The sequence below is a fragment of the Trypanosoma brucei genome, chromosome 6 (genome assembly GCF_000210295.1).
Source record: "Trypanosoma brucei gambiense DAL972 chromosome 6, complete sequence".
In the NCBI taxonomy this organism is placed as follows: domain Eukaryota; phylum Euglenozoa; class Kinetoplastea; order Trypanosomatida; family Trypanosomatidae; genus Trypanosoma; species Trypanosoma brucei.
The window spans coordinates 318541-333422 of NC_026739.1; the positions used below are offsets into that span (position 1 = coordinate 318541).

A 14882-nucleotide genomic window follows, 5' to 3' on the forward strand; every position below is an offset into this window, starting at 1 on the left:
AGAAAAATAAGGGAAACCAGACACGGTCAAAAAACGCAGGAGTAAAGAGAATACCAAAAGTGGATGCGGACGTAGAAGCAAATGAGGCGCGGAGGGTGGGGGGGGGACGGACCAACGCTTGCCAAAAACAAATTGGAGATAAACCAAATGTCAAATCCCCTCGGTTCCAGACCGATTACGTGTGATTTCCTACACGATGGGAATTGGCGCGAGCTCCTGTCTCGGGATGGGCTTTGCGGGAACTTAATTCGTCATGAGAGCAGGAAAAACTCCCTCTTGCTGTCTTTGGGAAGGCCATCAAAGGATGCAACAGGTGGAATTTCCACCAATTCTTCGATTCCCATTGACCTCACCGAATCAGCCGTCCAACTATCAAATTTAGACTGGTACACGTTATAGGCCACTCGGCTAATCTTGGGGGCAACGCCAAGCCGCGCGCGAACGTTTGACATGTGAATGGACATTTCCTTTGATATTCGAAAAAGGAATAACCGCACGGGGAGCGGTGACCTTCCTGATCCATCCTGCTTAACCACCTCCACGAACACCCTGCAATCTTCATGCGAGGGATTTGTATTGTCAATCACAACACTCTTCCCAGCTTTCCACCACCTTCTTGCCTCTGCAAGACACTTCTCCCTCGTCTGAAGTTTGTCACGGTTTACGTGAGCGTATCCATGTGGCTCGAAGAAGCGCTCAAAAAAAGTCGTCTTTCCACAACCTGGATAACCCACGAACACAATCATTTCCTGAGAAGCTCTATGGAACGCTGCAGGCGACGAGACTTCTATGATGTCTTTTGTTCCATTGGCTAAAATGCGATGGATGGTAAGACCACTATATGATTTTGGCAGCTTGCTAAGCTCAGTTGGCCCAACCCCTCCCCAATCCACAGTACATGAGGCTTGTGCCACATTCAAAAGACGGTGAGAAACCACCTTGCCATCGACAGACGGCGTGTCATCACTGCCCTTCTTCCTTTCTTCAAGTAGTTTGTCCTCTGGGCATGAGTAGAACTCTTCAGGAGTGAAGAATGGAATGCCGATATTATAGGCGAATTTCCGATCGGAGCAGCTGAAGTCTTTCTTCCGACCCGCAAGTGTTGTTATCTTGCGACCAGCGGCATCGCCGACATAAAACGCGTACCCGGAAGTGTCACTGCCGATCACTACCTTTTCCTTCAGGATATCACTCGCGTGCTCTTGCAACATAGTCCACATGCCAACATTCGGTTTCCTCCAAATATCGTCTTTTGTCGAAAGGAATGCTGTTAAGGGAATATTGAGCCCCTTGCTTAGACGTACCACCTTCTGTTTCACAACGTCCGCCTTCTTTTCGTTCCACTGCTTCCCTCCTATCCCAGCCTGGTTACTGAAAATCACTACCATAAAACCTCCATCGTGTAAGACGCGTAGGTGAGTGGGAACCGACGGTGTCAGCCACTTCCAGTCAGTTGGATCGTCACGAGGAAACACCGCCCCGGTCTTTGGCATGATGAGTGTGTCGTCCAAATCAAAGGCTGCCACTTTGAGACACAAATTCTCCCCTGGTAGTGAGGTTATCGACCGCTTCAGCTGCTCAGCGGATGGAAGGAGTGCTAATACGGAATTATGCAAGAGCTTCCAATCGGCAATGGTTGCAAGTGAAAGGCCCTTTGGTGATGGGCTCCTTGCGCGCTTCATTAGCCTTTGAAGGAATACTCAACGAATACCCCAGAGAATTGTGGAGAGAAGAAGTTTTTTTTCTGGTATCTTCGTTTCTTTTTCTTTTTTTTGTGTGTGTGCGTGCAAGAAAGTTAGAAACGACGGAAGTTGGGGGGGGGTCGACGACTTTTCAGTGGCCAATTATAACCTTGACGACCTAGTTAATCGCACTGTGTTAACAGACATATCGCCGTCTCGATAATCCCGGCCTCCTCACCCGCCACCTTTGCATACGCAGCGCGCCAGCATTTAGAAGTCTGTATTTTCACACACCGTTCCCCAACCCGTTATTGAGGTGGTGCCCTAAGTTCTTGCTGGAGTAATTCCATCTTTCTTACTACACCGAAGGTAGCCCTGAAAACTTTCTTAAAGTCCTCGGTATTCATGGCCAGGAACACCGTAATGTCGATATCCTCCCTATCCAAAATGGGACAAAGCGACGCCATGCCGTGCTTCTCGAAGTGTTTCTTCAGCTCCTTCGTACCAGAGGTGTGGTTAGACACTTTTGACGGACCTGAAGGCATGGGAGGTGTTGCCTCATGGGATATATTCTTCACGGCAGGGTCTGGCGGAAGTGTAGCAGCGGCGTGAGCCAGCGTGCGTGCAAGTCTTCCACAATAGGCGGCAGTGGCCCAACCCTTATATTCATCCAACACTTCCGGTGTAGTTTTTGTCGCTGCTTTCGTCGTCAGTAAGCACTCCGTAAATATCTTATCGCTCAGTAGCGCACTCCACTTCTCCATATCCCGTCCCGTATCCGTCGCAAGGCGGTGACCCAACCGGCTACGGAGCTCTTCCAGCTTCTGTGCCGATTGTCGCAGCTGCTCCAGATATCCGCCTGCCCCACCTGGAATCTCTCCGTAGCTTGTTGTTAACACACGTTGAGTCTCCGGAAACTTTTTGAGTGCGGTTGCTATGCGGTGGAGTGACTCACGCAAACGCCACACTTCTAGAAGAGAAGAACCATTAGACTTTTGAGCCGCAAAGTAGTCCGGTAACAACAACAGCGCCGCAGAATCCACCTCTGGTACGATAAGTGGCAGCCATGAGAGATGGACACCGACAGAACTGGATACGTGCATAGCCTGGAAAGCGGGGTCTTGCACAAATAGCGCATAGGACTCGAAATGCTTCAGTTTATTCTTGCGCTCCCGACGCCACCGTTCCCGCGTTTCAGCAAGGTCCCCCGTTACAACCTGAAGCTGCCTACCGGCCCCCAAAGTAGATATTACCGAACCATCTTCCAACGTCTGTAAGTTTTCTTGAGAGACGTTGGCAAAACTCATGGCTTCCTGCGGGATAGTCGTGTCATTCGCGCAGAGCGTCTTCACCACACCCTTGAAAAATTCCCCATCGGAGATGAAAGCGGCAGTCTGCGCGTTACAGGCAATTTTCAGCCGTGGTAGCCGCGACAACAACTCTCTCACAGCATATCCAATGAGAGGATGGAACTCTGGAATCACAAGCGTCTGTATGCCATCTAGTGGAAGTGTCATACCGTTACGAGACAACGCCGTACGCAGTGCGGCATCCGCAAAATGCACCGCCTCTGATGTGTTGCGTGCCACGGGGCTCGCAAATAGGACGCTGCGTGCTTCACGGAAGGAGGTGTCGTCACAGCCACTTGATGCAAGCAGGTAAGCGCCGTTGGTGAGTGGAGGTTCACTCTCCGAGGAAACATCCACCAGCATCGTTGCATGGCGCTGCTTGTACTCGTAATCACATGTAATATATAGGCCTGGAGGTGCACGCCGCAAGTACGCGGGTGTGCGGCTTACATTTCTAACTGACTGCTGCAGTGAACCTCTGCGAATCAACGATAAACGCAGCATCTAACAGCGCAAGGAATAATGACTCCGATGTCTATGTATTTAAACCGAAAGGGGACATAGATGGTGAAGCAGAGGTGAAATGGTGACGACTTTAAGCGGAGGCAGTATGTGGCAAGATGGCGAAAACAAATAGTAATCATGCAAAAGGAAGTTAAGGCAGTGGAAACGCAAGAGAATAAAGAGTCAACTCTTCGTGACCATATGTATGTGTATCCGCCCAACCATCCCGGCGCCTTGAAAGTAAGCAAGCGGCAAAAGAGATGGTGGCCTAATGAGGACGTAGATAAAAGGAAGACAAATGGTGGTGCCTCAGAACGATAAGAGGCGGAGCCTAGGCGAAAAAAAAAAATGAAGAGAAAGGAAATGCGAAAGCGACTAACACCACCAAGGCAAAGATAAGTCCCTAGCCGGATAATTTTCTTGCATCCAAATGCGGGATCACGTTGCGCCAAAGGGTCAGACCTTCATATCAGTGTTTCCCCATATCCACCCTTCCCCCTTTCTTTGCACTACTAAAGCGCTTTCCCAAAGCCCAAGCACAGGGACGCACACACACACACACACACACACACACACACACACACACACACACACACACACACACACACACACACACACAATCACACAAAAACGCCCCATTTTGATAATATAATTACCGTTAGATGGAAAAGTTGCACCTGCTTATTATCATCACTTGCGCCAAGGTTCCTTAGACGACTTCGCATAATACCCGCCAATACCACCGAAGACGACACCGAGGACAGCACCGAAGGCTGTGCCACTTGTGCTGCTGTCGCCCTCCAGAATGACGAGGGCACCACTTACTGCTGAGGCTGACAGAGTCGCTGCCGCAATGGTTCCACTGACAGGCGTTACAAGCAGGTGGAAGATGGCCAATATGGTTGTGCTTGTAGAGAGTGCAGAGCATGTGCCCAGAACAACTTTGTCGGTAAAGCGGCGTTGCGGTGTTCGCATGGATGGCACGGCATATGCCATCGCGGGAATCGTTATCCGGCGACGCAGCATTACCACTCGGAAATGTACACACGGATCGGTGCCCCACTGCTTAAGTGCACTCTAACAAACTTTACATCGAAAAGAGGTTTAGCAGGTGAAACGTATGACGAAAGAGAGGGAGAAAGAAGCAAACGAATAAATCATCACATCCGTTTACTCAGCGGTAAGAATAGCGAATCGCCTACCCACCTGCGCACGTTTCTGGGATACAAAATATTACCGTACTCAATGAAAAACAGTTAATACCAAATATTAGTCGAAATTGTAAAAAAAAAGTGCTACTTTTGTCATATCAGCATGCTAAGTAACACCAAGTCCTCACAGGTTTGACTTGTAGAAGCGTCACAACGTCGTGAAGATGAACGTACACGCGACCACCGTCCTCATAAATTTGATAACGTTTCCCCTCTTCATTATCCGTCATTTTATTCCCTCTGCTTTGCCGCATAGCGGAGAAAGCTCCCTTTTCCACGTATGATGGCGACAGTGTCCATTCCTTTTCGTCTCTCCACTCCCCGCTGCTGCTCCGTTGTTACAACTACACAAAATGGATATCATTCTTTGTGAAGCAACAGAGTAATTCCATAATACTCTCCTGATCAAGCACTCGCGCCCGCTTATCAAAGATCGGTTCTTGAAGGATTGACTCAAGGTGCTGTCGAAACTCCTCAAAAGTTTTAACATCATTCACCCCTTCCATCCTTTGGTAGCTACAGTACTTGTCATAAAGCGTGCGTACCGTGTTCTTTGTACGGAAGATGGAAGATACCTTCTTGTTCTTCCTATTAAAGATGTGTTTCACAAGTCCATCCCACTCCTCAAAGTCAACGCTCGGGGCGGGATGCTTTGGGTCAAGTCGAATGACGCTGGATTCTACTTTGGGTGGAGGGTTAAAGCTGTTCTTGCTAATTTTCATTAGGTGACTGCATCGTGCTAAAAGCTGCGAGTTAACGGAGAGGCGGCAGTACGCCTCGGAGCCGGGTTGCGCGCATACACGGAGGGCGAACTCACGCTGAAACATCAACACGGCACATTTAAAGTTCGGCCGCTTAAGAAGTTTGAACACTAATGCGGATGATATAGCATACGGTACATTAGCTACGCATTTATCAAAGTAGGGGAATTCATGATCAAGACAGTTTCCTCTTATAACCTGCAACTTAGGGGCTAAAGGAGAATTTTGAAACCTTTTGTTTAGCTCCGCAACCATACGAGGGTCCACCTCAAACGCAATGACCTTTTTGGCCGCTTGCAACAATTTCTCAGTTAAGTTACCAGTTCCCGGACCGATTTCCAAAACGATATCCGTTGGTTTCACCGCCGCCTTCTCCACGATAGCAGCAATAACGAGCGGGTTCTTCAAGATGTGTTGACCAAAACCTTTATTAAACACCATGCCGCTCTGACTTCCGCCAGTCTTAAGTCCTGTTGGGGCACTTTTCTTCGTCGCCTTGCGTATCTCAGGTTTGCCAAGGGTTGTAACTTTTGTGGTGAATTTTAGCTTTCGCGCCGCCGCCTGCAATGGTTCGGCGGAGATGACGCCCATTGGAACGCTGCGTTGTTCCTTCGGCATCGCTTCTAAACCTTTTTTTTTGTTTCCTATTACCGACACAACTGATGCAATAATAAAAAATACAAGTACACGCAAGCAAGTCGGTATATCAATATATATATATATATATATATACATTTATTGTTGTTATTATCTACGCAGTCAGTCTTTCTTCACGTGGCGATAGAAAACAACACTTCCACACAACTACACGCTTGATCTACTACTTACAGAGCACAGTGCACGTTCGTTACAGCACCAAACGGTTATACGATTTTGTTCATTAGAAGGGGTATGAAGGGAAGAAAAAGACCACGAGGGCAATACCAGAGAAGAAAAGAATAAAACAAAGGGAAACGGTGTAATAAATGAAGGTTCCGTTGCACACCGCACAAGGCTTATTTCACCATGCAGAGGAATACACAAAAGCAGAGAGAGAGACACACACACACACACAGAGAGAGGGGGAGAGAGAAAAAAAAAGAGAGAGAGAGGGATAGGGATATATACAGATGAGCAACAAAATCCAAATGCTCGTCACATACGCACTAAGGGGAGAAAAAACAAAACAAAACAAAACAAAAAACACCAAAACTATTTGGCACACAATTTTTCTGCATTTTTTTTTCTTAGCATATGCTTCCCTCTTTCCCTCTTCTTTTTTTTTCCTTTTTCGTTCCTTCCATGTGACCAAAGGAAGTAAAATATACTTTTAGATGTTTATGTTTTATATATTCGTATATATATATATATATATATATATATATATTGTTTGCGCCTTTGTTATCGTTAATATGATTCCTGTTGGTGCCGTCACATAAATATCGACTTGATGCCGAATAGGTAAATCGAACGGAAAAGAAGAAGAAAAAAAAGAGAAAAACAACAGAAAGGAAAGAACAAAGCAGCAACGTACAGTGGGTACAGAAAAAAGAAAAAAAAAACACAACAAAGCAAAGCGAAGCGAAAAAAAAAAGAACACAGCACAGGGGGGATCAAAAGAAAAAGTTTCATTTTTTTTGACCCTCATTTTCCCTCTCTTTTCTTTTTTTTTTCGTTTTTGCTACCGCCAACACCTTTCTCCCTCTCCCAGTGAAATTCGCAACCCTCCTTCTTTTTTTTTTTTAAGCGGTATTTCTCTTTTTCTTTTTTATATATCCGTTTCATGCTTTTTCTTTATTTATTTATTTTCCTTCACAAGCGGGTTAAACGCATAAAACACTGCCAAAACGCGTGCACGGCCGACTGCCACATCAAACATCAGTGTTGAGGGATGTTGTGGTACAAAAATCATAATGTTCAACACCCAGCTGTACGAAACAGACGAGAAAAAAAAATTAAAAGGGAAACGAAACACGTAAGCACTTGTGCTGATGCGAGTAAAGGCAGTGGAATAAACTAGGTAAATGTGTTCCCTATTGATGGGAAGTAAAAGAAAAATAACCAAATAAAAACAAAAAACAAAAACAAACTTCAACATTTAACATAAGAGGGGAGGGGAAAAAAATGGACAAGAATGAAAAGGAAAAAAAAGAAGAGGGGGAGAAAAAAAAAAAAAGAATATAGGAACAGCGATTCCCATACGCACGCCCCTGGCAAAAAATGTGTGTGTATGTGGTGGTGGTGGTGGTGGGGGAGGGGGACAAAAAACCTCCGAACCTTTTCTCAGAAGGTAAAGACCAACATTTTTTTTTTTTCATTCTTTTTATTTGTTGTTGGAAAGGGTATTTGAAGATATAACTAAACAATACGAGCAAAGAAACACCTTGGTACATAATTCATTTTACTTGCTTCATATTGCTCTTGCATTATATAAATTTTTCCCCCTTTAGTTTTGGCTCTCCTGAAGCCTCTCTTCACTTACTTTCCCCAATCCCTGTGTGTCACGCATTCGTTTCATTAAAAGGGGGAAAAAAAAGGAAAAAGGAACATACAAAATGGAACATTCAGACGTGAGACACCCCACCTCCCTCCACACTAACACTTGGACAAGCCACTGAATTATTGACTTCACCTCCATCATCACTACACGTGTGCTTTTCCTTCTGGCCGTTCACCACAGCACTTTTATTCCCAAGTGGAAATGTGTTACTATTCCTATACCTCGCCGCACCACATGCAAGACATGTCTCATCTGTACTGCGGTTAACTGATGTACAAATTGGACAGGGCCATGCTGCTGGCCCATCTGCTGAGGCGGCAGTACCCACCGTACTTTCTGTGGGACTATACACTACAATATCCTGAGGCCTGGGATCCACGAAACGAACTGATTTGTTTTCGAGAACAATCGCACGCAGAAGGTGACGACCAGTGCGCTGTTCAACTTTACGAGCAAGTACCGCAAGTGACTGAAGTTCCGGTTCGTCCGCAAACATGCGAGAGTACTCCAACAATGTCAACCTTGCAAGATGCCGGGACCGACGCCACTCTGATCCCTCCGCACGGCCAATCGCTAATGAAACTAAATTTTCCTGCAAAACGCAGTCTTGAGCCATGGCACTATGGAAGGAGGAACTGCAGGAGTTGACAAGCCCTTCTAACAACACCAAATATCCATATAAATGCGCTCCAGAAGTTCTACCAAGGCCGTCACCGATAACAGATGCAACTAAGTGTGGATGTGCCTCCGCCAACTCCATACATTCCGTCGGCGGTACGGCGGGGGCTTTGCTTGCTTCGGAGCAAACTTTTGAAACATGTAAACGGAGCTTGATGTCATGAAACGTCCGCCGGAAGAATTCCATCACTTTTCCTTCCCCTCTTTAAAAACTGTTCTTCCTCCTCTTTTCAATCCCTTTACCAGCTGACACACACACACACACACACGCCAGTGTGTCAAAGTGTTAAGCCACAGCAGCAAAGCACGACTTAAAGTCTGAGATGGGCTGACGCCTCCCTTTCCCTCAATGAAGTAGCCTCACCACCTAAGAAAATGTGAGCTAATGTGGAAGAGTAAATACATGTCGGCGAAAAAAAAAAAATGCAGAAAAATAGAGTCGGCCACCGTGGAGGTCCGCGCGTGTGAGCCGGCGGTAAAGAAAGAAAAACAAAAACAGGGTGATAACTAACAAATTAAAGGCATTAGGCCCCGTGAGCCATCGCACAAACACACAACTTCATAGTAGAGCAGCGTACGCCTTTCCAACCACCGCTCGTTGGTGCCACTCAAACCAACTCAAAGTCACTGAAGGCAACTTATCATCCCCCCTTTCCCTCCCCCCAAAAAAAAGTTGTGTCCTGTTTAAGGGACTTTCCTTCGACAAGTGTGTGGACGCACCAAAATAAAAAAAGGGGGAAAAAACAGGCGTAACTTTCCTCAACCCCGCTTAAACTCGTAGGTTGGAAGTGTTTCCGCGTACGGACCTGCATGGCGGCTGTACAATGGTTGATTCACTTCCCCGTGCATCTTCCGCAGTTCCGGGTGAAGCTGCTCCGTCAAGTGCCTCGAACATAAATCATACGTCACCAGCAGTAGTGCTGCAGGGATGGAATTTAGTATCGGGCGGCTAGCGAAAAAACCATCGTAAATTTTGGTGATTCCATGTTTCCTGCGCACCTCCACTATGTAAGAACGGAATGTGTGCGGCCGTCCGCGTGTGTGTTGATTCCGAATACGCACCTGCTGTCGTATGGAAAGAAATGGGTACTGCAGTATTTTACCTAGCAGCGCACCGCCGTGACAGTAAAGAAACAATACGGGAGTCCCGTGATACACGCCATCATACCTCACAGCGTTATACACACCCCATGTAGTGCCTAACAGCGCCACTTGACTACACGCTGCTACAGATACGCCGCGGTAAATGCCGAGAAGCACATTTGGTTTTTCAGTCACCGCCTTCATGAAGACATCCCAAGCACCCACAAACTTCATTGGACCCTTCTCTGCCTCTGCTGTCGCGAGGAGGACCTCATACGGATGACGGAGAAACGCGTACAACAAACCAGTTAAACAGCCAGCAGTAAAACCACAAGTAGTGTTGCTTTCACATGGAATCAAATCGCGAAGCTTTGTGAATGCGGTCAACTGAAACGCGTAGCTGGCAATCGTCCATAGGTTAGATGGACCTGCAAGCCATTTTATGCCAAAAAGAGTCCTAAAGAAATGTGCACGTTTGTCTGATGCGTAAATGCGACTAGATTCACCTGGGACGTCACAGAGAAAGTAAAATGCATGCAGTTTTTCAATTGGACGCCGCAGCCACGCCGTGATAGTGGAAGCAGAAAGAATAACTGCCGCATGTTGTTGGTGACTTAGTTGCGGCTCCGTATACCCACGGACCGTTATTGCAGGGTTACAAAATTTCCCTACGGGACGGAATCCAAAGGAAGCATGATAACCAGTCGTGCCAGTGGACGTTTGCATAAATTTCGTTTCACCACTTTAGGTGAGGAAATTTCCCGTTTTTTTTTCCACTCCTATGTTTGTCTGGCACTTCGCGTTCGTAAATACAAGAAAAAGAGGGGTGGTGACGGTGGTGATGGTGGTGGTAGTGAAAGAAAACGGAAGACAAATGGCCACAAGCACGACGTGTACGAGCTAAAACACGTACAGATAATGATAATAATAATGATCCAGTTGTACAAATGCAACTGGGTTCCCCGGTACTGCCACCAACATCGTCGTCGCGTCAGACCCCAGTTCTCTTACGTCGGTAACGTACAACAAAAAAAAAAACAGTAGTTAAGCAGCAAAACACCACTTTCGTTCCTTTTTCTTCCACCGCAGGGGGCGCTCCCACCTGCGGTGTGGTTTCATATCTGTGATGGTGGGGAAACATTTTCCACGAAGGCAAGAATAATGTAAATTAAAACCCGCCCTGCAAGTAGCAGATTATACGCGTGGCAAATAATACAGCATTTGCACCGTGCTGGTTATCTGTGACTAACACAAACGCACAGATCAGCTGAATCATGACGTAACTTAAATGCACTTGTCCCGAGTGTTCATACAGATACACATGCATATATATATATATATATGTGTGTGTGTGTGTGTGTGTGTGCACGCGTTGCTATCACCATTACTTTTCAGACATCAGAGAAGAAAGGAGACCGCAACATATTACAATTCTATCGGTGGACCGCCAATCTGAAAAAAAAAGGTGCAGTGAACATATTTGTGCACTATCAGCAACAGTACCTCCTCATTGGAACCGTAAAGATATGGCTAACTTTCACCTCAACGATACGCTGAAGACATCAGATTTTTAGCCTAGAAGTATGAAAGGGTCATATATCCTACAGTTATTTCACCCTTATGATTGTTGCACTCGCTAGCGGGAGGCTACACAAAAAGACAACAGAAGAAATGTAATACAGAAGACACATAAATGCACATAAAGGGTAGCGTAACCGATAGATATTGAAAACAGCAACTGAAAGCTAAGGAAGCGTGTCCGTGTCTGTGTGATGGGTGAAAATGCCTCACATAATATAACGGTTAAAGAGCGTTGCACTGCCAGTTGATGTGATGCTTGTACATTTAAACCCGCGTCCTCTATTTATTCTGCATTACTTGCAGAGTATCATTATCCACCACCAACTCACAGTCCCGTGCATTATTGCGCAGCGGGGGGGGGGAGAGGGGAGTAGCGCGGCGAGGGATCACACCAGCAGAACTTAGGGCTAACAACGCAGAGTGTGATTAAAAGAACACACGAAACAAGACCATAAGCACTGGAAGGTTTTTAAAAAATGTCGATAAGAACAGTTAATCTTAGGGGAAAAAATAACGAATAATTTGATGTATGGTTCATATGCGTTACACACATTAAGTCCATCCATATCTAACAAGGGTAACAGGAACAAAGGGGAGTTTAAGTGACTACTGCCGCTAGTAGAATATTGCGTTAGAAAAATAAACCAGCGGACGTGGGCGGAGACAAACACATCACAAGTAGGGGAAATTTACCTGTCCTCTATGAGCCATCAGCCGATGCCCATGTTTAAAAAAAATAAAACATTTCCCCACGGGATCGTCTAGTTATTTCCCCTCGCACTCTCAGCACGGTGTTGAGATGTGTGACCAAACGGTAACCTGCGAGCGTTATGCGTTTTTCAGCCATCTCCTTGCATGCACTAATATACTCCTCTGACAATTCAGTTCCATTTACAACATTAGCGTACGCCACTTTCTTTGCTAACTCAAAACCCTCCCTTGACATGACAACTGGGTTGGTTTGTTCCTTCTCATTTTGCGAAAATTTGTACGTTGCAATCAGTTTAGTGGCAAAACTCTTCAATCTTATGTAATCTATTATGTTGAGGGGCCGCTCCAATGACTCTGAAGGACCCCGGCAAATGGAATCCCACACGGCATGGAGCTTCATTGGGACCCCTCTGAAATCCACATGCACCAAATTGCCACCCCGATCTCCTTCCGGATAATCAGCGGAAACCTGCGAAGTCGTATGCAGAGGTTGATGAATATCACCATAGTAATGTACGAGATGGGCAAGGGCAAAGGATCGCACATATATGGGAGTATCTGTCCGTCTTAGTGCCTTCGACAAACCGTTGATAACACTTACAACATCGGAGTTCTGTTTAAGAGTTACGTTCGGTTTGAAGCCATCCCTAATGTACATATTGGCCGTATAGTGCCAACCGTCCATGGCACCCATGCGGTAACGCTTCAAATCATCTGGCCAACAGGCACTTTGAACGAAATCGGGAATATTCGGGAACGGCCCGCTTTCGGTCAAGTGTTGTATATATGTCTCAACCACCCTGGCTACATCATTGTCAAGGTTACGTCGGGCTATTTCAGCAACAACCATATGGCCGAAATCCCACCATCCATCAACAGCCGCTGGAATGAAGGAAGTAATCAGAGCCAAGGTTATGCAAAGTGATGGATTCTTCATGGTGTTGAGATGTCTTCCCTTGTCGAGGTATTTCCCACTTTTCCTCTTTGTCAAGCGCTTACGGAAAACTGTATAAATTGTATCTGCAGTTTTTATTCGTGTGGACACCTACTACGGTCGGTTTGTATTCACCCTGATTGGTTTTCTTCTACGAACAGTATCACATTGGTGAGACACAAGACAAAGAACCAAGGGTTAGGGAGCGTAAGTATTTGCGTTGACGATGAACGAATAGATAAAGGCAAAACAACCACAAAAAGGCAAGCCCCATTACAACTACAACAGGTTATATTAGCATAACTTTTATAGTGGGAGGTAATTGGAGCAAACGAATATTTATATGGAAGTTGGCTTCAATAGACAAGCGCAAAAATTGAGCCACACTCCTAACGTGACGATGGCATTTGTACATGAAATCTACGGGATCCAGCAATCTCCACAATTCGGAGAGCGTCACCAAACGGCCCACCACGGCACTGCACATCACAGCAGAGAGGAGAAGGCAACATAGGCAGGAAACCTGAATAACGAAGCCAAGAGGACAGCAACAGGAAACCCCGAGAACGGCCACAAATACCGTATCTGGTGTGCCCCGCAGCAGATAACGTGGGATGTACCAACGGTTTCGATTCCACCATATCCTTCACAAACCAGAGAACAACAAAGCGCAAGACAGAAAAAGCATTAAACAAACATAGCAAGTGCTTACGCAACTTTTTCTTTACAAAATATAACGCACAAATTACGACTGCCTCACTGGTCTTCAGCAAACAGATGCTCATCACCTCCTACATAGTCCGGATTCGCTTCTCGTTTTTCCCCTCGCACTCTCAGCACGGTGTTGAGATGTGTGACCAAACGGTAACCTGCGAGCGTTATGCGTTTTTCAGCCATCTCCTTGCATGCACTAATATACTCCTCTGACAATTCAGTTCCATTTACAACATTAGCGTACGCCACTTTCTTTGCTAACTCAAAACCCTCCCTTGACATGACAACTGGGTTGGTTTGTTCCTTCTCATTTTGCGAAAATTTGTACGTTGCAATCAGTTTAGTGGCAAAACTCTTCAATCTTATGTAATCTATTATGTTGAGGGGCCGCTCCAATGACTCTGAAGGACCCCGGCAAATGGAATCCCACACGGCATGGAGCTTCATTGGGACCCCTCTGAAATCCACATGCACCAAATTGCCACCCCGATCTCCTTCCGGATAATCAGCGGAAACCTGCGAAGTCGTATGCAGAGGTTGATGAATATCACCATAGTAATGTACGAGATGGGCAAGGGCAAAGGATCGCACATATATGGGAGTATCTGTCCGTCTTAGTGCCTTCGACAAACCGTTGATAACACTTACAACATCGGAGTTCTGTTTAAGAGTTACGTTCGGTTTGAAGCCATCCCTAATGTACATATTGGCCGTATAGTGCCAACCGTCCATGGCACCCATGCGGTAACGCTTCAAATCATCTGGCCAACAGGCACTTTGAACGAAATCGGGAATATTCGGGAACGGCCCGCTTTCGCTCAAGTGTTGTATATATGTCTCAACCACCCTGGCTACATCATTGTCAAGGTTACGTCGGGCTATTTCAGCAACAACCATATGGCCGAAATCCCACCATCCATCAACAGCCGCTGGAATGAAGGAAGTAATCAGAGCCAAGGTTATGCAAAGTGATGAAAGTGATGGATTCTTCATGGTGTTGAGATGTCTTCTGCTGTGATATCTCTTATTATTTGGTCTGAAATACGTTTTTTTGTGTTGCAATAATATGTGTTTATGGATGTGTTTGCACGCTTTCGGCGGCGCAGCAGTATTTCCTCAGAACCCCGTTGACCCACAAGAGGAAGGGAATAAAGCAAGGAATAGAGAGAAAACGGTTTGCGGCGTACATCACACA

General features: G+C 46.1%; 10 protein-coding genes across 10 annotated transcripts; all 10 read right to left on the bottom strand.

Annotated features, from left to right (window-relative positions):
• Window positions 1–251: 251 nt before the first annotated feature.
• Window positions 252–1682, bottom strand: TbgDal_VI1250 (polynucleotide kinase 3'-phosphatase, putative; the record flags this gene model as incomplete). The annotated part of the gene is made up of 1 exon (XM_011775630.1): window positions 252–1682. The coding sequence occupies one exon, from the start codon at window positions 1680–1682 to the stop codon at window positions 252–254; it is 1431 nt and encodes a 476-aa protein (XP_011773932.1).
• A 308-nt stretch (window positions 1683–1990) lies between these two features.
• Window positions 1991–3535, bottom strand: TbgDal_VI1260 (hypothetical protein, conserved; the record flags this gene model as incomplete). The annotated part of the gene is made up of 1 exon (XM_011775631.1): window positions 1991–3535. One exon carries the CDS (start codon window positions 3533–3535, stop codon window positions 1991–1993), a length of 1545 nt encoding a protein of 514 aa, XP_011773933.1.
• Window positions 3536–4225: 690 nt separating this feature from the next.
• TbgDal_VI1270 (hypothetical protein, conserved) lies at window positions 4226–4561 on the bottom strand (the record flags this gene model as incomplete). Its single annotated transcript, XM_011775632.1, has 1 exon — window positions 4226–4561. The coding sequence occupies one exon, from the start codon at window positions 4559–4561 to the stop codon at window positions 4226–4228; it is 336 nt and encodes a 111-aa protein (XP_011773934.1).
• A 529-nt stretch (window positions 4562–5090) lies between these two features.
• On the bottom strand, window positions 5091–6242 carry TbgDal_VI1280 (ribosomal RNA adenine dimethylase family protein,conserved, putative; the record flags this gene model as incomplete). The annotated part of the gene is made up of 1 exon (XM_011775633.1): window positions 5091–6242. The coding sequence occupies one exon, from the start codon at window positions 6240–6242 to the stop codon at window positions 5091–5093; it is 1152 nt and encodes a 383-aa protein (XP_011773935.1).
• Window positions 6243–6831: 589 nt separating this feature from the next.
• Window positions 6832–7134, bottom strand: TbgDal_VI1290 (hypothetical protein, unlikely; the record flags this gene model as incomplete). The annotated part of the gene is made up of 1 exon (XM_011775634.1): window positions 6832–7134. The coding sequence occupies one exon, from the start codon at window positions 7132–7134 to the stop codon at window positions 6832–6834; it is 303 nt and encodes a 100-aa protein (XP_011773936.1).
• Window positions 7135–7519: 385 nt separating this feature from the next.
• Window positions 7520–7879, bottom strand: TbgDal_VI1300 (hypothetical protein, unlikely; the record flags this gene model as incomplete). Its single annotated transcript, XM_011775635.1, has 1 exon — window positions 7520–7879. One exon carries the CDS (start codon window positions 7877–7879, stop codon window positions 7520–7522), a length of 360 nt encoding a protein of 119 aa, XP_011773937.1.
• A 171-nt stretch (window positions 7880–8050) lies between these two features.
• On the bottom strand, window positions 8051–8851 carry TbgDal_VI1310 (hypothetical protein, conserved; the record flags this gene model as incomplete). The annotated part of the gene is made up of 1 exon (XM_011775636.1): window positions 8051–8851. The coding sequence occupies one exon, from the start codon at window positions 8849–8851 to the stop codon at window positions 8051–8053; it is 801 nt and encodes a 266-aa protein (XP_011773938.1).
• Window positions 8852–9423: 572 nt separating this feature from the next.
• On the bottom strand, window positions 9424–10473 carry TbgDal_VI1320 (hypothetical protein, conserved; the record flags this gene model as incomplete). Its single annotated transcript, XM_011775637.1, has 1 exon — window positions 9424–10473. One exon carries the CDS (start codon window positions 10471–10473, stop codon window positions 9424–9426), a length of 1050 nt encoding a protein of 349 aa, XP_011773939.1.
• A 1582-nt stretch (window positions 10474–12055) lies between these two features.
• TbgDal_VI1330 (single strand-specific nuclease, putative) lies at window positions 12056–12976 on the bottom strand (the record flags this gene model as incomplete). The annotated part of the gene is made up of 1 exon (XM_011775638.1): window positions 12056–12976. One exon carries the CDS (start codon window positions 12974–12976, stop codon window positions 12056–12058), a length of 921 nt encoding a protein of 306 aa, XP_011773940.1.
• Window positions 12977–13729: 753 nt separating this feature from the next.
• Window positions 13730–14680, bottom strand: TbgDal_VI1340 (single strand-specific nuclease, putative; the record flags this gene model as incomplete). The annotated part of the gene is made up of 1 exon (XM_011775639.1): window positions 13730–14680. One exon carries the CDS (start codon window positions 14678–14680, stop codon window positions 13730–13732), a length of 951 nt encoding a protein of 316 aa, XP_011773941.1.
• Between the last annotated feature and the right edge of the window lie 202 nt (window positions 14681–14882).